Source organism: Myotis brandtii, unplaced genomic scaffold, assembly GCF_000412655.1.
Source record: "Myotis brandtii unplaced genomic scaffold, ASM41265v1 scaffold510, whole genome shotgun sequence".
Classification (NCBI taxonomy): domain Eukaryota; kingdom Metazoa; phylum Chordata; class Mammalia; order Chiroptera; family Vespertilionidae; genus Myotis; species Myotis brandtii.
Window position 1 is genome coordinate 541,419 of NW_005369443.1, and position 23,062 is coordinate 564,480.

Sequence of the window (23,062 nt, forward strand, 5' to 3'; positions counted from 1 at the left end):
CGGGGCAGGGGGCGCTGCCCAGCACCACGTAGGCCTGGGAGATACGCGTGAAGCGCTCGGCGGCCTCGGCGCTCCCCGCGTTGCGGTCCGGGTGGTAGAGGAAGCTTTGCCGGTAGTAGGCGGCCTTGATTTGCGCCTGCGTCGCCGTGGGCGGGACGCCGAGCAGCTCATACAGCGCCGTGCGCGAGTACGGGCCGTCGCCCCGGGAGTAAGTCCTCGCTTCTAAGCCGTGGCAGGACACCCGACTTGGCGGGGGCCCCCGACCCCGCCACAAGCTCCACAGTAACAAACGCGGCCACCTCGGATCGTGTCGCGCTGCCATCTTGCATGGGTCTGGAGGGCGGTGCCAAGGTCACCTGGCCAATGGGAGGCCCGCGTTGTTCGCCGAGCGTCATCCTGGTAGCCAATCGCGTAGAAGAGAAGGCGGGGAGAGGAGTGGCGCATGCGTATTACGGGGCAGGCGCGGCGCTGATGCTGTACACGCCGGACTCGGGAGCCCCCAGCAGCTGTCGCGCGGTGGAAGCGTGGGGATGGCGTGTCGCGGGCGCCGGCCGGAGCACGGCGGACCCCCCGAGCTGGTGAGCCCTGCGGCCCTCGGGCGCCCTTCTGTCTTAAAGAAGCTCAGCGTTTCGATTCCCCCCCCCATTACCCTTTTCTCTTTCTCTTTTCCCACAGTTTTACGACCAGAATGAAGCCCGGAAATACATGCGCAAGTAAGGGAGCCTGGCTATTGCGCGGCGTCGGGGGTGGAAGTTGCCCTCATTTGGGGCATTGCTTGGAGAACGTGAAGAATTTGGGGCGGTTGGGGTGGGAGGAAGGGACCTGGGTTGATTCCATTTTTTACACTGGCAAAGTCAGCTTTAGTTAAATCTCTCAACCCTCTGGGCCTCCGTTACCGCAGCATTAATACGGCAGTGATCACATTTTTATCTGGGTCTTCAGTTTATTGTGGCAACTTGTTTTAAACATGTGGTAAAATAGGCAGGAGACAGTGGATATGTGTAAGTGGTTAATGCTATTGGGGGAAAGGAAATGTTCATAAATGTTTACTGGGTGCCCCTATTTGTATAATCTCGCTAAATCCTCTTGACAACTGTTGGTGTAGTATCTGAATTTCATGGAGGGTAGTTATTTCTGTAACTAGGTGAAGGCTAGAACAGACTTCCAGACCTGTCCTTTCTGATAAACCAGCCTGTAGAAGAGTCTACAGATACCTGATCTTGGGAAAGCCAGATATATTATAGACCTATTCTGTGCTACAGTAACCAGTAGCCATCAGCGTCTGAATTACTTAGCAGGAAGAAAATGTAAAATATCTTATTGATCATTTTTATGTTGATTACGTGTTGAAATAATTTGAGCATATTGGGTTAACACGTTAAGTGCCCTGTCAGTCACTGGTGACTGACACTATACCTTCTGTCCGGAAGACAAAACAGGCTGGGCGCTTAACGTGTTAAAAAGTTATTAGGTACATTGGATTTGGTTAATTATTAGTTAATTTTACATATTTAATTTCATTTTAACTGTGGCCACTGGAAAGTCATGTGGCTTGCATTATGATTCTCCTGGACAGCACTGCTGTAGATTTCTGTTGTGATTCTTGATCCTTATATCTGAGAGTCACTATGGTGGATAATTCTTCCAGAAAACTTGTTCTCTCTCTTTTTTTAAAAATATTTTTTCATTGATTTCAGAGAGGAAGGGAGAGAGAGAGAGAAACATCAATGATGAGAGAGAATCATTGATCGGCCGCCTCCTGCATGCCCACCACTGGGGATCAAGCCTGCAACCCAGGCATGTGCCCTGATGGGAATTGAACCCATGACCTCCTGATTCATAGGTTGATGCTCCACCACTGAGTCATGCCAGCTGAGCCAGAAAACTTGTTCTTAAGTAAAACTACATCAAAGCTTGATAGATTTGAAAATACCCAATGGTTGGTCATTAGTTAAGTGATTTGTTCCCTTTAGCTTTGCATCAGGTGCAGTTATAATTTGTGCCACAGCAAAATAACATGTTGCTGTTATTGGGGTTACTTTTAAATAGTTGTAGTTGAGCCCTGTCCAGTTTGGCTCAATGGATAGAGCATTGGCCTGCAGACTGCAGGGTCCCAGGTTCGATTCCCGGTCAGTGCACTTGCCTGGGTTTCAGGCTCGATCCCCAGTAGGGGGTGTGGTGTGTAGGAGGCAGCCGATCAATGATTCTCTCTCATCATTGATGTTTCTCTCTCCCTCCCCCTCTCCCTTCTTCTCTGAAATCAATAAAAAAATATATATTAAATAGTTGTAGTTGAGTTTGTTGACCAGGAAAGAGCACCTTGTTCTTTTTTTCTAGAAGATTTTGTGTGTGTTTTTTTGGTCTGGGTACAGTTTTAGCTCAGAACCAAACAAGAAACACTTGTTTGTGTTTCTGCCTTCCTAGCTCTAGGATGATTGATGTGCAGACCAAGATGACTGGGCGAGCATTGGAGCTCCTTGATCTGCCTGATGGGAAGCCCTGTTTCCTGTTGGATATTGGGTGAGATCCTGGGGCCTAGTCAGTTTCCCCAGGTTGTGGGGCATCTTTGCTACTCGTACTGTTGCGTCCCTGTTTGATCGTATCTTCCAGTTGCGGTACTGGGCTGAGTGGAGATTATCTCTCTGATGAGGGGCACTATTGGGTGGGCATCGACATCAGCCTTGCCATGCTGGGTAAGTATGTTCTATTTAGCACTGGGGTGGCTACCCTCATGGTGTGGAGCAGATCTGCATATTGTCTGTTTCCCTCACTTGCTCTTCTGCGATGCAGATGCAGCTTTGGACCGAGAAGCACAAGGAGACCTACTTCTGGGGGACATGGGCCAGGGCATTCCCTTCAAACCGGGCTCCTTTGATGGTTGTATCAGGTAAGAGTCTTCATGCTTTGCTCTTCGTTCTGCAGACCACTGCTTCCCACACCTGGCTGTGCAGCAGAGTCACATGGGAAACTGAAAATTATACATCCTATGGGATTTTTAGGTTAATAAGGTCAGAGCAAGGCCTCAAAATAGGTATTTTTTGTATTTCAAAACTATCTACTGTGATTCTCTTGCACTGCCAGAGGTTCAGGCACCTCTGATATAGTTTCTCTGTCTGCTTTGAGTGTGTGTGGTAGGAGAGGGGTGGTTTTCTGGGCCAATAGGAGCCATCGTGGAGGCCTGGTGGCCATCTTGGGGGGCCTGGCGGGCAAGCATGTCAAACTCAAAGGCTAACACGGGCCAAATAAACAAGATTTAAGTTTATGTGGGGCGCAATAAAAAAAAAAGCTTCAATTTTCATAGAGATGTAGGTTTATTTCCATAGAGACATGCTGAATATAAAGGGCTGAAATAAATGAGTAATCATTAACACAAACGAATAGAACATTTTAATAAAAATTAATATTTTTTCTTGAACATTAACTTACCAGACACTGAATAACTGCACAAATTGATAAACGTGGTGCAAATAAACCTATTTTTCTTGTTCTCCGAAAGCGAATATTTCCTGTTGCGCACACCGAACAAGTCAGTACAAGACTAATGACGTGGCAATCGGCTGCTAAAATATTCGCTGCTAATATTAGTGGAGAGAAATGGTGTGCCTGTGAGTAAGGCACGTAAGGGAAATGAATCAACACGATTATAGTAGTCATTAGCGAACGTTGTAGTTCGTTATTAATAACTAGAGGCCAAGTGCACGCAATTCATGCACTCTGGGGCAGCGGGGAGTCCTTCAGCCTGGCCTGCGCCCGCCCTCTCAAGTCCGGAAGCCCTCAGGGAGTGGGCCTAAGCCATCAGTTGGACATCCTTAGCACTGCTGTGGAAGTGGGAGAGGCTCCTGCCACCATTGCTGCACTCGCCAGTTGTGAGCCAGGCTTCTGGCTGAGAGGTGCTCCCCCTGTGGGAGGGCACTGACCACCAGGGGGCAGTTCCTGCGTTGAGTGTCTACCCCTTGGTGGTCAGTGTGTGTCATAGTGACCAGCTGTTCTGCTGTTCAGTCAATTTGCATATTAGCCTTCTATTATATAGGATTATGTATAACAGGATATTGTAAAAATTAAGTTATGAAATTTTTATTAAAATGCATCTTACCATTATATTGGCTGGGCTGCAAAAATATTCATGGGCCGCGAGTTTGACATCCTTGTTGTATAGTCTGCTGTGGAGTTTGGAAATAAAATAGTCTCTGTCATGGTTAATTAGCTGCTAAAAGATATGGACTGGTTAAACACAAGGCTGAGTGTGGGCTGTGCACTGGGGAGTCATGGGACCACCTGAATTGTGAAGAGAAAAGCACAGGAAAGCCCTGGCTGGTGGCTCAGTTGATTGGAATGTCCTGAACACCAAAAAGTGGCAGGTTTGCCCTAACCAGTTTGGCTCAGTGGATAGAGTGTCGGCCTGCGAACTGAAGGGTCCCAGGTTCGATTCCGGTCAAGGGCATGTACCTTGGTTGCGGGCACATCCCCAGTAGGAGGTGTGCAGGAGGCAGCTGATCGATGTTTCTGACTCTATCCCTCTCCCTTCCTCTCTGTAAAAAATCAGTAAAATATATTTTTAAAAAAACAAAAAAAACTCAAAAAAGTGGCAGGTTCGATCCTCAGTTGTGATGCGTTCAGGAGGCAATCTATTGAAATTGTTCCTCTCCCTTTTCCTCTTTCTAGAATCAATTTTTTTAAAAAAGCTTTGTAAAGAGCACAGGCAAGCTTTGAGAAGGAGGGGTTGGGGTTGGGTCTTGAAGGGCGGGAGGAATTTGGAAAATCAAGGAGGGTTCTGAGTGAAGGAATAGTGTCTGCAGAGGCATGGAAGTGGGTGGGGAAAGGAGTCAGAGATCATGGGCATGAATGAGGGATTTCATAGAAGTTGAGATTGTGTAGGCTTGGGTCCTAGAAAATATTTTTGTTATTGTTAATCCTCACTTGATACATTTTCCCATTGATTTTTAGAGAAAGTGGGAGGGAGCGGGGGTGGGGGGAGGGAGAGAGAGAAACATCCATGTGAGAGAAGAGACATTGATTGGTGCATGGGCTGGCACTCTAATCACTGAGTCACATTGGCTAGGGCCTGTTTTTTTAAAAAAACTCCATCCTAAGAAGTTGGAGCTTTATTCAGTAGTTCTTTGTTTTAGGAAGATTGTTTAGAAGAAGAGAGGAGAGCCTTGATATGATGAGTAATTTTGAAGTGAGATACATGTAGAAAAAGGTTGAGAAACTGTTTCTCTGGACTGACTGCAAGGAAGTTAATGCCGACCTTCGGGATACCCTGTTTGGTCCAGTGTTGTAGAATAGTCACCTGGAGTGGACCTGCACATGCCAAGAAAGGGAGTGGCAGGGGGGTTTTACCTGGACCTCCAGGATGTGTGGTGTATGAGTCCTGATGAGGCAGGGGTGTGCTGGTCACTTGCCTGACTAGGTCCCTTCCTGTTTCAGCATTTCTGCTGTGCAGTGGCTCTGTAATGCTAACAAGAAGTCAGACATTCCCGCCAAGCGCCTGTACTGCTTTTTTTCATCTCTTTATTCTGTGCTGGTGAGTATAAGATCTCCCCATCTGGCTGGCCGCCTATCCCTCCCTTGCCCTGCAGGTAGAGTGATGAAGTGGGGAGTCCCATGGCAGGGCTGTTCAGGTGGGACTGCATGGGGTGGCAGAACCTTTTTGTGATCTGCAGCCTGAACAGAAAATTCAGTGGGCTTAACACTCCCTAATGAAATGCAAAAGGTACTGATGTCAAAATATGAGACAAATTAAAATTCCTGTGTCCACTGTGCTGAATTTTCATCAGAAGTTGGTTTGGGGACTTAGACTTCACAGAAGGAGGACAGGGACATCGTGTCCAGGACACACAAGGCATATCTTCCAGAGTGCCACACCTTCAACTCCCACCCCTTGCTCCTCCCTCTGCTGATGCTCAGATGGGGAGCAAGGTGGTGTTTGCCTCTCTGCTGAGATGCTCTTCCCTCATGTGTTTGAATGACCAGCTCCCCCATATATTCAGGTCTCTGCTCAAGTGTCCCTCTAAGAGAGGCCTTCCTTGAACCAAAAGTAAACTCATTAGTCTCTTGTCACTCACAATCCCTTTGTCCTCCTAAGTTATTTTTCTTTTTGGCTCTTAATCACTACTGTAAATTAGCTTGCTTCCTCTGCTAAAAAGTGAGCTCCAAAATTTCAGAGGAGAGGCTCTCTCTTTTGTTCATAGCTGTAACCTCAGCCCTAAGAACAGTGCCTTGCGCATAATGGGAACTCAGATGTCAGTGAATAAGGAAGGGAGGAGTGCCTGGGTCCTGACCCCATGGGATGCTTGTAAGACAGTGAATGTTTCTGTTTCTTGCAGGTCCGTGGAGCCCGAGCTGTTCTGCAGCTATACCCTGAGAACTCAGAGCAGGTGAGCCTCTTGGCTACTAGAGGTGCAGGGAGGTGGGAGGGGTCCAGAACAGGTAAACTGTTCGTATCCTGCTCCTCACTCACCTGCCCTCCTACTATTGGGAAGTGACAGAATAGGATCCTTATGCTGGTTGGTGGGAAAAGGAGAGAATGAATATCTGAGAGTGGTTCCTGTGGCTCCTGATGACATATTTTATGATCTGATATCCCAAGGAGGAGTGGTGGGTGTGGAGTAGGGTTAATGTGATATATTAACTGATTTCCATAACAAATATATAAATAGGGGACTGAGAGAACATCAGCAGTTGTCTGTTCTAAGGAGTGTAATGCAAGATGGAGGAGGAAGGAATGAGGAGGTTGGAGTTACCGGCCTTGAAAGACTAGGTGTGAGCTGTCCCTGACTAATACCATGAATGAGTCTGCCCCCAGTATTGGCCATTCATTTCCTGAGATTTGAGTGGGTAGATGGTTCCCTGGGCTACAAAGTGAGAATTGCTTGTTCTGTAATTCCCTTGAGGGGGCTGTATGCCATGGCTGGCTCTAGCCTGCACTTTCCTCTGTGTGGCTTTTGGGGACTCCGAATTGGGAACAGTCTAATAAAGAAGACCTTTAGTTCTCCCAGGCACCGTCCATCCTGGAACCAGACTGGCTTAAGAGGAGTGAGGGAAAGCAGTGTGCTCCCCCAGCTTCTCTCTGATTCACCAATGTTCTCTCCTCAGTTGGAGCTAATCACGACCCAGGCCATCAGGGCTGGTTTCACTGGCGGTGTGGTGGTGGACTACCCCAACAGTGCCAAAGCGAAGAAGTGAGTGCTGCGGGCCAGCGTGCTGCTGGCACTGCTGGATAGAGGGTGGTGGTGTGGACCAGAGTCGTCGTGCAGGAGGCACTGCTGGAAGGGAAGGTGAGGACTTGACTTACACTGCAAGGCTTTATGAGTCCTTGAACTTTTCTTGTTTTAGGTTCTACCTCTGTTTGTTTTCTGGGCCATCAACCTTTCTGCCAAAGGTGAGGGACCCTGAGTTTTCAGGTGTGTGTCTTTTGGGTTCCCTTCTTGTGAGGCTGGGCCTAGTACCTGTGGAAAGGGCTTAGACTTGGTGGGAGCCCAGGCCTTTCGGGGTAGGGCAGATGGGTTTAGAGATCTCCAGAATCTCTAAAAGCACTTTGGTTCCTACAGGGCCTAAATGAAATTAAGGAAGAAGAGGAGGCAAAGGAATCCACATTCACGAACAAGAGGTAAAGCGAACCGTAGGTGAACCTGCCCAAGGTTCAGGGAGTTACTGCCGCTAGGTTTCTTAGACATGGCAGAGGAAGCTGGAGGTGGCAAGACCACTCCATTTTTCTCTGCTTTCACCAAGTTCCGGGCTCAGATGTGGCAGTGACACCAAGGTGGTAATAGAACCAGGAACCAGTGCCTGCTACTGTCTAAGGCTGGGATGTCTGTAAGCAGCCTTGAAGCCTTACTCTCTGCCTTTCCTCTTGCCATGCCTGACAGACTGTCCCCTCCTTCCCTAGGCTGCCTCCGCCACCTCTGTCCTGGACCTCATCCCCTCTTGGCCCCTGTGACTATCCTTTCTCTTCATCCTCATCTTTACTCTCCTGGGCTATTTGCATCAGCTCACAAACATGCTACACAATTTCTCATGTCTTCTAAGAGATTATCCCTTTACTTCTTAACAACTCCAAGCTACCACCCTGTTTATTTGCTTCCCTTTATATCACAAAACTCCTCATATCTGCCTCCTCTTGCTTTCTCCCCTATCATTCTCTCAGTCCTCTTCTCTGGCTTATGCTTCTGTCTCATCACAAATTGCTCTTGTCAAGGCCACCACCAACCTGTCTTGCCAAATGTATGGTCACTTCTGTTTTTTCCCCTACTTTATCCTTATATATATTTTTTTCATTAATCCTCAACCCAAGGATATTTTCCATTGATTTTTAGAGAGAGTGGAGGGGGCGGGGGGCAGAGGGGGGAGAGAAAGAGAGAGAGAGGGAAACAGAAACATTGATGTGAGTCACATTGATTGGTTGCCTCTCCCACATAAGCCCTGCCCAGAGCTGGGGATAGAACATGCATCCCAGGTATGTGCCCTTGACTGGAAATTGAACCCTTAACACTTTGGTGTGTGGGCTGACACTAACCACTGAGAACACTGGCCAGGCCTTTATCCTATCTTAACTTGCCTGCTCAATAGGACCTGACTCAGCCCATCACTGTCTTAACACTTTCCTTACTTGGCCTCCCACTCACTATCATGGTTTTCTCTTAACCTTACTGGTTGTTCCGTCTCAGTCTACTCTGCTAGAGCAGCATTCGCCAACCAGTGGTCCACGGTGGTCCGTGAGGTCCGAAAGGTTGGCGACCGCTGTTCTAGAGCACTCTGGGGCCCAACCTGGACCCCTTCTCTCTCTGCACAGCCTTAAACACCAACTACAGGCTTATAACTCCCAGATTTATATCCTTGGCCTCAATTCCACCTCTGATTGCCAACCCGCCTTCTAAGTATCCATACCTAAACTTCCCACCCTGTCCATACCTGAACTTCCCACAGATGTCTCAAACAAAACAGCTCTGGGTTTTCACCCCCAGACTTCCTTTGTCCATTCTTTACCATTCTCACTTATTCTTACCTTCCTTACCTCTCATAGCCAATCGTCCATCTGCAAGTCCTGCACCCTTCTTCTCAATGTATATCCCAATTCCAACCCTTTCCCCACTCCCACCTGGTCTTAGGTCACCACCAGTCTTGCCTGGATTACTGAAAGCAGCTCCATGTGTCTCTGCTTTTAGTATTTGTTTCTTTCCATTTACTTTCTGCGCAGCAGCAAGACTGATTCTTTCCTTTTTCTTTGTTAAAAAAAATCTTGCCATTTTCCTTTTCCTTATCTTTAGTTCAGTTCCCCTTACCTTTATTTTCCTTAACACCTTTAACTGCTCTAAATCTTGGCTATTTGTATCCCCAACTAGAATGAAAACTTGGTGGAGACTGGTATTATGTGCCTGCCATCAGAAGAGTATCTTGTTAATTAAAGATGTTCAGTATTTGTTGAACACATAATTACAAGATAGTGAAGGAGTTATTTCTTAGTTCTGGTTGATATGGGTGGAAGGTGTTAAGACTTTGAAGACATTTAAGAGGAAAAATGGGCAGAGAATTGAATGAGTTTAGAAGGCCCACCGGCAGTGAAAATCATGATTGTACTCTGTGTCCACCACAGATTTATGCTGTCTGATCGCTAGTCATCTCTCTTAGCTTCCTTTCTCAGCCCATTCCCCATGGGGACTTAGCTCTTCTAGATGTTTTCTGCTCTAGGGCACCCACCACTTGCCCCCAGTGAGTGATCCCATTTCCTGCTTCACAGAGGAAGTACAAGCTGTTAACTCCCTCCATCCATCTTAGGATCCCTCTTGTCCTCACACCGGTGTTTATAGACTATATGTCCTAACTGTAAACTTGGGTAAGTTTTGTGGCCTGAGCGTCCATTTTTCTATTTAAAAAGGGGGGATATTGCCACCCTCTTGGGCAGTGTGTTGTGTAGAGAGCATGTTTGTTCAGGACTCAGCACAGTGCCTGGCACAGACCTTGTCTCCCCTAGTTCTGCAGGCTCTCACTCTTCCCTTCAAAGTCCCCAGATTGCCTATTAGAAGTATTATTGAGATTCTCCCATTACTATCACTTCTCTCTAATCACATTCTGGCCACTTATAAATAGGTGAGTTTAAAAGTTTTTAAAATCTTTACTTAGCCCTAGCTGGTGTTGCTCAGTGGTCAGAGCATCGACCTGCTCACCAAAGGGTCGCAGGTTCTATTCCCAGTTAAGGGCATGTACCTTGGTTGCAGGCTCGATCCCCAGCCCAGGTTGGGTGCATGTGGGAGGCTGCCAATGTGTGTGGCTCTCTCACATCAATGTTTCTTTTCCCCATACCCCCTGCAACCCCACCCCCTTCCACTCTCTAAAAAATCAATGGAAAGAATATCCTTGGGTGAGGATTAACAAAACAAAAAAACTTTACCTAATTTATACATTTCTTTTGCATCAATATTGTTCCACTCGTGCATTCCTTAATTCTTGCTATCTGGCCTCCACCCTACCAGGAAATGGTGGTCACTTAAATGGCAAGCATCCTTGCTTGGTTTGGGTTATGCTGGAAACAGTGTAATCCCAACTGCCAGGTGGGGGAAGTGGTTAGGGAGCCCAGGCTTTTTCCCTGTTCTCAAGGCCTCTTTTCCCTGGGGCTGCAGGGGGTTTCTTTTCTCCTCAGCCAGGGCTGGAGGCCAAGATCAAACCTTGAGGGTTATTGTCAGGGCTGTCACGAGCTGGGCAGCCTTGTTTTCCTACTTCAGACATTTATTGCTGGGAGCCCCTATCTGATGGGGTATGCTGACCTCACCACCAGACTAGGGCCTTAAGTGGCAGCAGTGGACATTGGGCCTCTGACTTTCTGTGGATATTGCTAGGCTCTTGTGAACCAATCCTGGCCCAGGTTGCCCAAAAAGTAGCCTTGCCCCTGCCTGCCTGCTCCCTAAGCAGGATGTGTGCAGACCCAGTAATTGGTCACCTACTGCAAATATGCCTGCTAGTGAGTGGGGCCTTGCACCTTCTGCCCTCCTATATAAGTTGCTTTTGACCCCAGTGGATGGTACCAGGATGGAGGTGGTGGTGGAGGGGGGTGGTTCAAAGATGCAACTTCTATTGTAGAACTAGAAGCCAGGTGCACAAAAGTTCGTGCACTCAGGGGGGTCCCTCAACCTGGCCTGCGCCCTCTTGCAGACTGGGACTTCTTGGGGGATGTCCGACTGACGGCTTAGGCCCGATCCCACGGGGAGCGGGTCTAACCCTCAGTCTGGCCTCCCTCTGCGGGAGGCGATTGGCAGGGCAGTCAGGGGAACGGTACCGGCCAGGTGAGTGGCCAGCACCCCCCCCCCCCCCCCCCCCCCCCCCCCCGCCCCCCCCCCCCCCATTGCCGTCTCTTCCCTCTGCCTGCTAGCACCTGCCTTGGCTGGCCTGGTGCCGTCCACCCACCAGCCCTGCCCCACACCGACTGGTTGTTCTGCTGTTCAGTCAATTTGCATATTAGGCTTTTATTATATAGGATGGGCATCTAAGGCCCCTAACTCAAAGGAAGTTCACCATTTTTTCCTGCCTGGATTAACTTGGGTGCCAGTCAGGCTGTTCCATCCATCATTTCACAGCCGTGTCTCCGGCACAGGGTCCCACACAGGATTGCACGGAGTGGGGTGGTGAGGAAGATGAAGACCCGAGAGTGGGTGCTGGAGAAGAAAGAGCGCCGTAGACGCCAGGGCAAGTGAGTACCTGGGCCAGGGGTAGGCTGCTGCGGATAAAGGGAGGTCTTGACCGGTAAAGGCTCACCTACACTTGAAGGGGTCCCAGTAGTACTTTGTTCTTTCTTCTGAAACTCTTCTATTCTTCCTGCCCGTTATTTCTTCACAGGGAAGTCAGACCTGACACTCAGTACACCGGCCGCAAGCGCAAGCCCTACTTCTGAGCTGTTAGCTGCACTGAATGGTGGGACAGCTCGGGGTCCACACAGTTGTGAGCTGTGCCATCCAGCTCAGGCACTGCCTCTGGAAGGTTTTATATATTGAAGTATCTACTCCATCAGCTGACAAAAGAGTGTCTAGAAAAGTTCTAATAGCCCTGACCAACATGGCTCAGTGGTTAGAGCGGCCTGCACACCAAAAGGTCATGGGTTGGCTCCCCGCCCCTGGTTGGGGTGTGTGCAGGAGGCAGCCAATTGATGTGTCTCTCTCACATCGATGTTTCTCCCTCCCTCCCATTCTCTCTGAAGAAGCAATGGAAAAATCCTCAGGTGAGGATTAACAACAGCAAAAAAATCTAATACTATTTTCTTCATTAAAGTTCTAACGGCATCTTATTTTGTTGTAAAAGTAATAAACCACTTTCTATGGAACTCTGGCATTTTCCAGCTCTATGGTCCTAAACAAATTTAAGTTCCTCTGTTGGTGGTAGCTACCACTCGATTCCACAGGTCCAAATTAGAACTTAAGAGTGCTTTTATACACTTACAGGAATAGGTAGATTTCTTTAATTTAGGCAAACTTGGGAAGGATGGACAGGATGAAATGTATCCAAAGTACCTATTGGCCTGAGGGAGGAGGCTGGGATCATTCGCCTCGAGCCCCTTCCCCATATTGTCACACACATTCACCTTTAAGTCCTAAGGCCATGACACTGTCATAGTAAGAAATCTAGAGCAGAGGCACGGGACAGATACAAATGTTTATTCTACATAAAAATTTCACAAAACAGGCAGCTGGTTGTACCAAGACCTTTGGTGAAGGGGTAAAGGAGGGGAGGGAAGTCGGTAAAGAAGGCAACACGCGGACAGTGGTCACAGTCACTGGACAGGAGCAAAGCTGAGGAAAGGCGGGGCTCAGACACGGCCCCATCCCCTGTTGCATGCACTCGCATGCACACTCCTTGCCTGTCAACAAGGAAGAGGGGTCTTGAAGTGAGGGCATGTTTCTGACTTGAGAAGCCCCGAGATGGTGGGGAGGTACCCCTCCCTGGCTGGCTGCTGAATACTGCATCCAAGACACCTGACACTCATGTGGCACATCAGTGGGGAACAGCAAGGGCAGGACATGACTGCAGGCCTGAAGTAACATCTGACTTCCCAGAGCACGAGAGCGGGTACTACTGTCCCAAACATGCAACACACAATGGCTTGAGGACCCGGCTAAGGCCTGCTGGGGAGAATGGCTGGCCCAGGCGGTGGGCTTGGCCTGACAGGTCTGCTCTGTCTCCCTGGCTCTAAGGGTGGCTAGAGACCAGGCACCAGCCAGCCTCTTCCAGAATGTTATCTGGGGTCAGGCATAGCCTGGGGGGGTTGCTCCTGGGGCTCTAGGAATGTGGGGAGGTTGAGGCAGCCGAAGACCTGTTGGACTCTGCCCCTAGATAGGGGAGAGAGTCTGGCCTTGACACAGCCAGAAGCTACCTGGCCACAGCACCCTGAGCCTCCCTGGCAGTGACTGGCTGTTAGAGGCTTAGAGCTGGGCTGTCTCTCAGGGCCATTCCTCCCCTAACCTGAAAAGCAGCACCATGTGGCCAGCTGATCCCCACCCCTCAGGGGGCTGGGCTTAGGGGGGACAGCTGGAGAGGACAGGATAGATGGTGGGGTCAGCAGGAGGCAAGGTTGGGGTACAGAGAGCCTTGATGCATGGAGAGGGCAGACCCCAGGGCAAGAGTGGAATTACTGAAGGCAGAGGAAGGGGAAACATGGCTACCTGGGCAGCTCTGCCTGGGAAGGGTGAAGCAGCCGGGCCAGGGCCTGAGTCTGTCCCTTGCTGACCTGATCCCCACCCGCTGGTTGATTCCTAGCCTGGCTCCCCTCTGCCTCTTTTGTACAGACACACACTGTTACAAAGATCATGCACATGACGGCTCAGGGCAGGGTGGGTATGGAGGGGGCTCCGAGCCAAAGGGAGTCAGCAGCCAAGGAGCTTCCTTAGTGTGGGCCATCCAGAGTGGAGAGGCAGGTGGGGTAGTTTCTATCCAAAGATACCTCCAAAGATAGAGGCAATGACAATGCCCAGGACCACACAGCAGATGATGATCATGATCTTCTTCTGCACCAGAGAAGCAGGAAGGAAAGGCCTCAGAGCATGGGAGAGGCTGGAGGTGGGCAGAGCTTTTAGGGGCTTGGGGCTATTGGGAGCGAGGACGGAGGGTTGGAGAGTCGGGGGGGTGATATGGGGGGAAGGTGATGACCTGGAATGGGCCCGAGGATGGTTAAAGTGAGGCACTGAAACCTGGGAGAGGTGGGTGAGGTTACAGTAAGAGCTGAGAGGTGGGACAGGCAGAGTGAGGAGGGATCTGTGATCACTAATGGGTGTGCGGGAAATGTTGGGTAGAGTTGGGGCTACTGACCCGGCGCGCCTTGCTCTGGTACTTGACAGCCTTTTTGGTGTCAGACACGGCCCTCTCCACGTAGTCCACCGACTGCTCCACGTTGTACTCAATCCTGTCAATCATCTCCCCCTGCAGGGCCAGGGGCACCCAAGCTCCAGAGAGCCGCCCTCAGGGTCAGAAGGGGGCTTGAGGCAAGACTTTAGGAAAGTGCCCTGAGATTAGAGAGAGAAAAGGAGTGTGAGGAGGATGGGGTACAGCTTCTCACCTGTGTCCCGCAGGCCAGACACCCCTGGTAGCTCCGGCCTCTCCCTGCAGAGCAGCCATCCTGGGGAGGGAACTGGCCATGCAGTCTCAGCCAAGGGCATGGGGACCATGCAGAGAACACTCAGCTGGGGCCCTAACCTAGTGCCTGGTGCAGGTGGGCCTGACTGTGGCCACAGATCACAAGCTGACCAGTGAGCCCCCCATTCCATCCCTGGGCCTGACGGTTTTGTCCAGCTCTGTATTTGGTCCCCGCCCCCACTCAGCCCCATAGTCCTCTTGGGCACTGCAATCTGGTCCCATGCAGTAGGCAGAGGCCACTCCGACCATGACGCTGCCCAAAATTCCCAGCAACAGCATGCTGACAACTGAGAGCTCTCTCTCCAAGGTCATCGCTTCCACAGGCATCCATGTTACCATAATCTCTCACTGGGATGGCAGCAACAGCATCCTCATGACCTCCCTGCTTCCTGACTCAGGTCACACTCCCATACTTACGACCTGCCAATCTAGAAGAGACTTCACCTGCCAAGGCCCCCCTGTCTAGCTCATCTCCAGCTGCCCCTGTGCTCCAGCTGCATGGACCTCCTTTTGCTCCTCAAATATGGCAGGACCATGGTTGCTGGTCCCTCTGCCTGGGCCAGCTCTTCATTCTTCCTCTGGGATGTCTCCAGAGCTCAAACACCACCTCCTCAGAGAGGCCTTCTCTAGGCACCCCATCCAAAGTGGCTTCCATATCAAAATGGTATTCCAAGTGTGACCCTTGGACTAGTAGCATCAGCATCACCCTTGCACATGTTAGAAATGCAAATTCACAGGCTCTTACCCCAACCTACTAATCTCTGGGAATGGGGATTGAAACAAACAAGGAAACAAGCCCTCCAAGTGTTTCTTGGGCACTTTAAAAGTTTGAGAACCACTGCGCTATCACCATGCTGCCTTCTAACATCTCCTGAGCACTTGGCACAACTGGAGAATATTCCAGTTGCCATTTACTTACGCTGCCCTTCACCCAACAAACATTAGCTCCAGGAAGCAGGCCCTCAGCTGTCCTGGTCACTGCTCTATCTCCAGCTCCTAGAAAAATGCCCATACACAGTGCCTACATGACAAACAGAGGGTGGATAAGACAGGGGAAGGTGGGTAGGGCCATGCAGGGCCTGGGATCCTGGAGGGCCAAGCAGAGCCATGCAGTGACTGGGGCCTGGTGGCTGAACCATGCAGAGAGGGGCCTTTAGGTGAGTGAGGCCCTGTAGGCAATTTCAATAGCAGGTGGCTAGTTACCTGAAGACTCGGTCCCTCCCAGGCAGGGCAGCGTGTTGGGCAGAAAGGGTGGGGGTTAGGGCAGACCTGGGTGCTGCCATGGGCTGGGGGGCAGGGCAGTGGGGCCCCAGGCCCTCACCTGGCTCTCCACAAGCATGGCCATGTCCATGAACATGTCGTGCAGCTCACGGATACTGTTCTCCAATTTAATGATCTCACTGTGCCGTGTCTCAATCTCACTCAGGGCCTGCTTCGAGATGCTGGAGTCCATGATGATCTAGGGATGGGAGCAGTGGGCTGGGACCCAGGCACTTGCGGAAGGGGGTGAGAATGGGGACCAGGACAGCAGGAAGCCAACTACAAAGGTAGCTAGGATGAGCAGTGGCCTGTGCAGAATGTTCTGGAAGGAGGGTCTGAGGCTTCTTAACTGCGGCCCTCTCCCCACTTTCTGCTCAGCTCTTCCTAGCTGTTACCTAACTTCTCTGAGACCCTATTTTCTACATGTACTACGGGGCTATTAACACTCCCTACCTGTGCTTGTGCATAGTAACTGCTAAGTGATAGTTCTTATCACCAGTGTTGTATAGAGCCCAAGATGACTGCCTCATGGACCCAGACCTTAAACTGCCTTTCTCCTGTCCCCTCTCCTCCTGTTCTTCCTCCTGCACTGAATGTAGCTGTCCCCACTTTCTCCTAAAACCCACACTCCGAAACTCCTCACTTGTAACTAATTCCTTCAGGAAGTCCTCTGCTCCGCAGAGAACCGAGCTTCACCTGAACTTGGAGATGGCTATGGCACCATGTCCACCGAGAGGGGAAAAGGTCCTGAGGATGTGGAAGGAGGCCCAAGCTGGTGGGGAAATGGGCTGCAAGGAAGTCGATCCAACTGAGAGGAACCAGGCCTTTGCCACTAACATTTATATGACCTCGACCTGTCCCCGCCCCTCTCTGGGGCTTGTCCTTCTCTAAAAACTGTCTCACAAAGTGGCTATGTCCAAAGACTGCCCATATCAAGCACCCCAGGGTCCTGGTGGGCGGGGTCCTGGTAAGGAAGAGTCCCTGTGGGAAGGGTGGGGTCCACACTTACCCCAGAGGCAAAGATGGCCGGATTCCCACTCTCCAGCATGTCCTCTAGTTCCTCACTGGTTGTGGTCCGGCCAGCTGCAAGCAGGGGTCCCAATGAGTGCAGCCCAACCCAGGGAGTTCAGCAGCAGCCTTGCTCTGCACCTCAGTCTTGGCCCCACCCCTCAGCTCTAACCCCACCCCCTCAGCTTACTGATCTCCAGCTGCCTCTGTATCCGGCCTTTGCAGCGCTCCCTGTAGTCACACTGTGTCGCGTTGTACTCTGACATGACCTCCACAAACTTCCGGGACAACGTGGAGTGCTAGGGGTCCGAGATAGGGGTACAGGTGTCAGGCCCAGCCCCACGTGGCCCAAGAGTCTCAGAGGCCAGCTGCCCACTCAAGAGGCCCAGCCCCCACCTGCGTCTTCCGGATCCTCAGGTCAGCGGATGAGCGGTTCAGGCCTTCCTCCTGCTCGATGCTCTGCTCAATGCCTGGAGGAACAGATGGCTGCTGAGCCATGATCTGCCCCATTCACCACTGATCCCCAACCCAGACTCAGGCTCTGGCTTAGGAACTCCCCTGGGCGGACTTGTGTGGCCTGTAAATGGGATCACATGGGAACCAGAGGAAAAAGGAGGGCCAGGCATCGATGCAGGAGCCAGCCAGGACCCTTCTAGGCAGGATGCATGTGTAGGTGTGTGTACATATGCATCACACTCCTCTCAGTGTGAGCTCCTACTACATGTAGGCCCGGTGCTCAGGCCCATGCTGTCTCTCTCCTGCTCAGGAAGGCTGTACACCCAACACGGGGCCATGTCCGGAGTGGAAAGGGTCAAGTGGTTGCCACCTGCAGGGCACACAGCCCCTAGACCTGTGCATTCCAGGCATGCACATATATGCCCATACAGCCACATGGAGGCTCTGTGTGGGACTCGGCAGTGCTAGCTACTCCTCTAATCCTCTTTAGGTGAAGTGGGGGACAATGCCCAGAGCGGAGCACTTCCTGGACGAAGCCAAGGGCCAGCCCAGGCTCTGGCACAAACAGGCCAGCAAGATAGCTGTTGAGTGAATGGCACATGATGGTAGCCTCATAAAGGAAAGCAAGACCCAATGTACCCCCTCAAAGTTGATGAAACCCCATGGGCTGCGTGGAGGAAGCAGGCTTGGAATGCCCCCCACCTTAGACAAGGCTGGAGCCCAGACTCACTCTTCAACTTGGAGCGCACTTTGTTTGCTGTCTTCTTTATGTCGGACATGAGTTCCTCCAGCTCCTCCTTCGTCTCTGGGGAGGCAGAAGGGTGGGGGTAGACACCCTGGGTTCCCCCATGCCAATGTTCAGGCTCAGCCTCCTACACAAGGGGCCCACGGTGGGGGGCTCTGGACAGACCCTGGGTCCTGGGTCTTCCTTCTTCCTTGACTAAGGTTCTGTCTGCCCCTCCAATCTTGGGCCGGGGCCACACCAGCTGCAGCCTCACCCCCTCTCATGCTGCTTTCCAAGGAGCCTCCCTTCTTCTTTCGCTGGCTCCCCCACCCCCTGCAGATAACAGATGGGTCTAAATTTAAGGCAGAAATAATTGTGGAGCAGCTGGTGATGCTGGAGTTGGCACTGGGGAGCATTTACTTGATACTTGCCTGAGTCGAAGGTGGGGGGTGTGAACTCACCTAGCATTACCTGGTGGCTCGGGGGTAAGCATCCAGCCAGTGGGCTGACAGGGCCAGGGACCAGGGAGGCAGAAGCCAGCCCCTACATCAAGCACCCTGAGCGGGGCAAACCTTGTTCTATTCACAAAACGCCCCTCCCCAGGTGCTGAGCTCAGTGGAGGCCAACTGCTGAGTGCCCAGGGGGGTGGATAGGGGCAGAAGGCACCTGGCCTGGATGGGGGAGAGCTTCAAAGAGCTGGGCCCCCTGGAGGTAGTTGGCTCTGGAGGTAGCAGGCAGCAGGGCCTATGAGAGGGTGAAGCTGAAGAAGGTCGGTAGCTGGTGTTTCTGGCCCTTGTTCCAAATGGAATCATCCCCCTAAAGCTGGTAGAAGCCACGAGGGTGCCCAACTTGCCTCAATCCCTGCGAGGTGTTGGTTGGCAAAAGGGGGACAAGATGGCTGCTTCCCGCTGGGGTGCTGGGTGGAACAATGGGTCCTGACAGCACCCCAGCCTCAGGGCAGCCTCTAGTCCCAGAGAAATCATAACTGAGCTCCTGGCTGCAACCTTTCCCCTCTACCCTCTGCTGCCTCCAGGGCTGGGGCTTCTATAGGGGGTTGGGGAGGGGTGTTTACAGTGGAGGGGCAGCTGAGGCCACTCCCCAGGGGAATATGAGTGAGGTGGAGTGGGGGGCTTTAAGGAGCGGAGGAGGGAGTCTCTCCCTGAACAAAGGAAAACTTGGTTACCAGCTGCTCTAACGTCTCAGCCTTTTTAGCTCAGACCCAAAATAGCCCAGTCCAGATAGCAGCTCCCAGAGGAGGCAGAGCCAGCCTCAGCCCAGGAAAGCGCCCCCCACTCACCACTATCTTTTCTCGTGACTCCTCCTTAACTCTCCTCGCCTTTGCCTTCGAACCCCTCTTTACTCAGCCCACATCAGCGACCACCTGACTGCTCAGCTCACAGGTGGCAATTCTGGACTGGTTGCTGCTGACCGACATGGGGAGAAATGCCGCGGAGCACAAGGGAGGCCGGGAAGGAGCTGGGCAGCTCATCACCCCACCTGGGCACCCCACCTTCCAGCAGGTGAGAGGCCAAGTCTCCAGCTATTTATAGTTCCTGCCCCATAATCAGCCCCCTTCTCACCAGCAGTGACCCACCACTGACACACACTGACCCACATACACACGGGCACACAGACAAACCATGTCACATGCTGCTGTCCCAGACCAGCCTCTGGGGAGAGGGGGCTGCCGTGGATGTATGCCCTGTTTTGGGTGGGTCCCCTCTCCTTTGTACCGCTTTCTGAGACAGTCACCCAGGCTCCCAGTTCACTTATTTTGCCTTCCAAGGGCCTGGCACTGTGCTTGGTTGGTGTGGCATTGGCCTTGGGTTCAAGCACACTTTGGGGCTATGAAGAGATTTTTTTCTGGGTAATTGAGGGCGTCTGTGGGCCTGGGGGGTGAGGGGCCATGAACAGGGAGGCAGCGCTGGAGATGAAACTGAAAGCAAGCCCAAGTGCCTGGGTGGCAGGCGTGAGCCCTGGCCCTGTCACTGCCCCTGGGGCTGAGGAAGCGCTCCCTCAGGGAAGGGGATCTCCAGCCTGCACGTTGTCAGCCTGGCACGTAATAGTGTAGTGATCAACACCTCAACAGGCATTGTGACAGCTGGGTCAGGGAGACCTGTCTGGGGACAGAGGAGAATGCAGACACACACAGGCTCCCTGTGCGGAGGGACAGAGGTGACTTCCTGGAGTCCTGAGAATGCCTGGCTCCAGGGTACCAGTGGCCAGATGTCAAGGCTGCCAGCTCTTTCCGGAAGCTCTGCCTGCTTGGCCAGCTTGCCCTCCTACAGCGTTGCTGCTTCAGAGCTGCCATCTGCTCCCCAGGGAGGCAAGGAAAAGGGAGGGGCGAGGCTGAGAGGCCTCCTATTCATGAGAGTAAGCTCCCCCTCCTTGCCTTCCTCCCAGAATCCCAGGGCTGCAGCCAGCCCAGGGCCTTAGAAAAAAAAGCCAGTTTACCGAGGGAGGGCAGGCTGGCTGCCTGACCCACCCAGGTCTCAGGAGGGCCACCCCTCCCACCACACAAGTCTTTGTGGGAGACCTGGGTCCAGTGTGTGAAACTAGACCCTCCCCTCTCCCTCCATCCTGGGCCTGGGACAGCTGTGTTTCCTGAGGTTCTCACAGAGCCCCCCCAAACCTGGCCAGGCAGCAGCGCCTTCCTGGAGAGGCCTTTGGGGCCTAAAACCCACCCCTCACACCTATACACTCACTCTCATCAGGGTTGGGGGAGGCCAGGATGGCACTGTGCTTCCGCTTCACCTCCTCCACATTCTCGGAGATCTTGTCAATGAAGCCTCGGATCTCCTCTACCTGTGGACCAAAGCCAGGTGATCAGGAGAAAATCCACAGACGATTGTCCAGAGTGGGGCCAGGAATCAGGCTTAGGGCCAGGCTTCCATTGGTGGGGGGGCTGGCTGCTCCAAGTTCCTTCTAGACTGGAGTGAGGAGGAGTGGTCCAATCCTAAACTTTGCTCCCCTCTGAGCTTCAGTCTATTCACTCTCAAAATAGGTTAATTGGTGCCAAGGGCTGCTGAGCCAGGATCAGGTGTGTAAGTGAAGGCCTGGCTCAGAGTTGAGATGTGGTCACCAAGGCCTGCCAGTGTATGGGGAGAGATTGGGTGTGCTGGCTCCCACCTGTTCGAAGAACTCATCCATGAAGCGGTCTCGGTCCACGGTGACAGTGACATCATCGTCGTCATCGCTGTCCTTGGCCTGCACGGGGGTGGGGACACAAGAGCATACCTGTAGTGGGACCACTGGACCTGGGACCCAATGCCTGGCATCCGTGTATAACAGGCTTGCAGGTTGTAGCTCCAGGGCCCAACCAGGCCCCTCTGCCCTCTTGGCAAGGATAAGCCCTGGCTGTGCCCTCTGCTCCCAGCCCGGGGAGACCTCAAAGATCCCTGGTGACCCAGCATAAGGAGAGGGGCCTTGCCTGTCAAGTTGGAAACGGCCAAGTCTCCATCTCCAGGCCAGGGACTCCTCCTGCCCAGCTGCCTTCCCCTTCCCCACAGGACTGGGGTCCTCCCAGAACCTCCCTCACTCTAGGGTGCTGCTCAGGAGGCCCTGCCATTGGCTGGGCAAGAAAAGCTCAGGGATTGGTCCCCAGGCCATGGGGCCCCAACTGGCCCCAAGTGGGGCGTGGCTAGGAGATCTATGGAGACAGAGATCACACCTCCTCCCCCAGCAGCTAAAATAAATCCTGGCCTGAGATGGACCACCTGGAAGCCAGCGTTGTCTACTCTTCTGGCTAGGAGTTTCCAAGCTCTCTTTCCCCCAAGGGCCCTGGAAGGGGAGGCCTGGGCTTCCTCTCTCTCCTGGTCAGTCTTGACATGGGACCTTGACCAGAGCTGGGTCCAACAGGTACAAGAGGCCAGTCATGTTACTTGGCTGGGGCTTGCCTTAGGAGCAGCTGTACAAAAGCCACCCTCATCACGGCGTGGGGATAATTATACCTCTGACTTCCCAGCATGCTGGCCATGCCCATTACTGTCCACCCCATACCTTGACTCGGCCACGGTCAGCCCACTCTCCACAACCAAGGCCAGGATACCCAGGGCAGGGTATCCTGTCACCCATCGGACTGGGGTTCTCAGGCTCTATCACACCCCTTCATTTCTCAGTGCCCCAAGGGGAGGAGGCACTAGCTGGCTAGGCACTGGCCCTCACCTCCACGCTCTTTCACCCTATACCTTGACTCGGCCACGGTCAGCCCACTCTCCACAGCCAAGGCCAGGATACCAGGGCAGGACTGCCACCCATCGGATGGGTTCTCAGGCTCTATCACACCTCTTCATTTCTCAGTGCCCCAAGGGGAGGAGGCCCTAGCTGGCTAGGCACTGGCCCTCACCTCCACGCTCTTACATCAGGGCCCAGGATAGAGGCAGGCAGAGGTCAAGGGATAGGGAAACTGAGGGACTTATCCTGTGGGTCTATCTCTTCTCTACAAAATGGGGGCAGAGACACCTGCCTGCAGGGAGGGAGGGCTGAGGAAGGATGGGGAAGCGCAGCATGTTGTAAAGGGCTGTGCCCCTGGAGCTCTCGGGGTCCCACTACCCCACCAACATGGGGCTTGGCTAGGAGATTTATGGAGACAGCTTGGAGGGGCCCTCTCATCAAGAGATCACACCTCCTCCCCCAGCAGCTAAAATAAATCCTGGCTCACACAAGTGCCTGCAGCTGCTACCAGGTGGCCCCCCTCCCTCCACCAAGCCCATCCATAGACACAGGCAATCTAGGAGCCATTTCCACACTTTCAGACCCCCCCACCCCCACCCCCGGGCCCAGGAGTTGAGCCAGAGGAGCACTCCCTAGGAAAACTGAGGCAGACTGCAGCCTAGAAGAGCCCAGTTCCCCTTCCTGGGCAGCTTGCCAGGTTGGCAAGTGACCCTAGGAGCTCCAGCCATTCAGCGCCCTGCCCCCTCTGGTCTTCTGGTGCCCAAAGAAGGACAGGGGTAGACTCAAAGAGGCAGAAGGAGAATTGTCCAGCTTCCTTCCCAGGAAGAGCAG

General features: G+C 52.5%; 3 protein-coding genes across 4 annotated transcripts in view; 1 reads left to right on the forward strand and 2 right to left on the reverse strand.

Annotated features, from left to right (window-relative positions):
- DNAJC30 (DnaJ (Hsp40) homolog, subfamily C, member 30) overlaps positions 1-426 on the reverse strand; it is a 1,275-nt gene extending 849 nt beyond the window's left edge. Inside the window, exon 1 of the mRNA XM_005877240.2 lies at positions 7-426. Within this exon, the coding sequence (XP_005877302.1) occupies positions 7-322 (316 nt within the window). The 5' untranslated portion in view covers positions 323-426. The remainder of the gene's footprint in view (positions 1-6) is intronic.
- Positions 427-436: 10 nt separating this feature from the next.
- WBSCR22 (Williams Beuren syndrome chromosome region 22) lies at positions 437-12,114 on the forward strand. 2 transcript variants are annotated; one of them, XR_314215.2, is made up of 12 exons: positions 437-578; positions 676-713; positions 2,425-2,520; positions 2,611-2,693; positions 2,791-2,887; positions 5,428-5,524; positions 6,327-6,377; positions 7,096-7,181; positions 7,336-7,381; positions 7,551-7,609; positions 11,568-11,680; positions 11,827-12,114. XR_314215.2 is itself a non-coding variant. In XM_005877201.2 (12 exons), exons 1-12 carry the CDS (start codon positions 531-533, stop codon positions 11,879-11,881), a joined length of 852 nt encoding a protein of 283 aa, XP_005877263.1. In that variant the 5' UTR covers positions 437-530; the 3' UTR covers positions 11,882-12,114. The 2 variants fall into 2 exon arrangements, 1 of the variants encoding a protein (XP_005877263.1); XM_005877201.2 differs by having other exon boundaries at positions 11,585-11,680.
- Positions 12,115-12,620: 506 nt separating this feature from the next.
- On the reverse strand, positions 12,621-21,490 carry STX1A (syntaxin 1A (brain)). Its single transcript, XM_005877202.2, has 9 exons — positions 21,188-21,490; positions 20,764-20,863; positions 18,065-18,139; positions 17,275-17,348; positions 17,069-17,177; positions 16,880-16,953; positions 15,932-16,069; positions 14,287-14,397; positions 12,621-13,985 (listed from the first exon to the last, which is right to left on the reverse strand). Exons 1-9 carry the CDS (start codon positions 21,206-21,208, stop codon positions 13,908-13,910), a joined length of 780 nt encoding a protein of 259 aa, XP_005877264.1. The 5' UTR covers positions 21,209-21,490; the 3' UTR covers positions 12,621-13,907.
- Positions 21,491-23,062: the final 1,572 nt, after the last annotated feature.

Coding starts and splice junctions, on each gene's coding strand:
- WBSCR22 (XM_005877201.2), top strand. CDS start 531: ATGGCGTGTCGCGGGCGCCGGCCGGAGCACGGCGGACCCCCCGAGCTG. Junction 7,610..11,584: donor TCCACATTCACGAACAAGAG/GTAAAGCGAACC, acceptor TCTCCGGCACAG/GGTCCCACACAGGATTGCAC. Junction 11,681..11,826: donor CGCCGTAGACGCCAGGGCAA/GTGAGTACCTGG, acceptor ATTTCTTCACAG/GGAAGTCAGACCTGACACTC.
- STX1A (XM_005877202.2), bottom strand. CDS start 21,208: ATGGATGAGTTCTTCGAACAG. Junction 17,349..18,064: donor AGTGCGCTCCAAGTTGAAGA/GTGAGTCTGGGC, acceptor CTGTTCCTCCAG/GCATTGAGCAGAGCATCGAG. Junction 17,178..17,274: donor TGAGGATCCGGAAGACGCAG/GTGGGGGCTGGG, acceptor TCGGACCCCTAG/CACTCCACGTTGTCCCGGAA.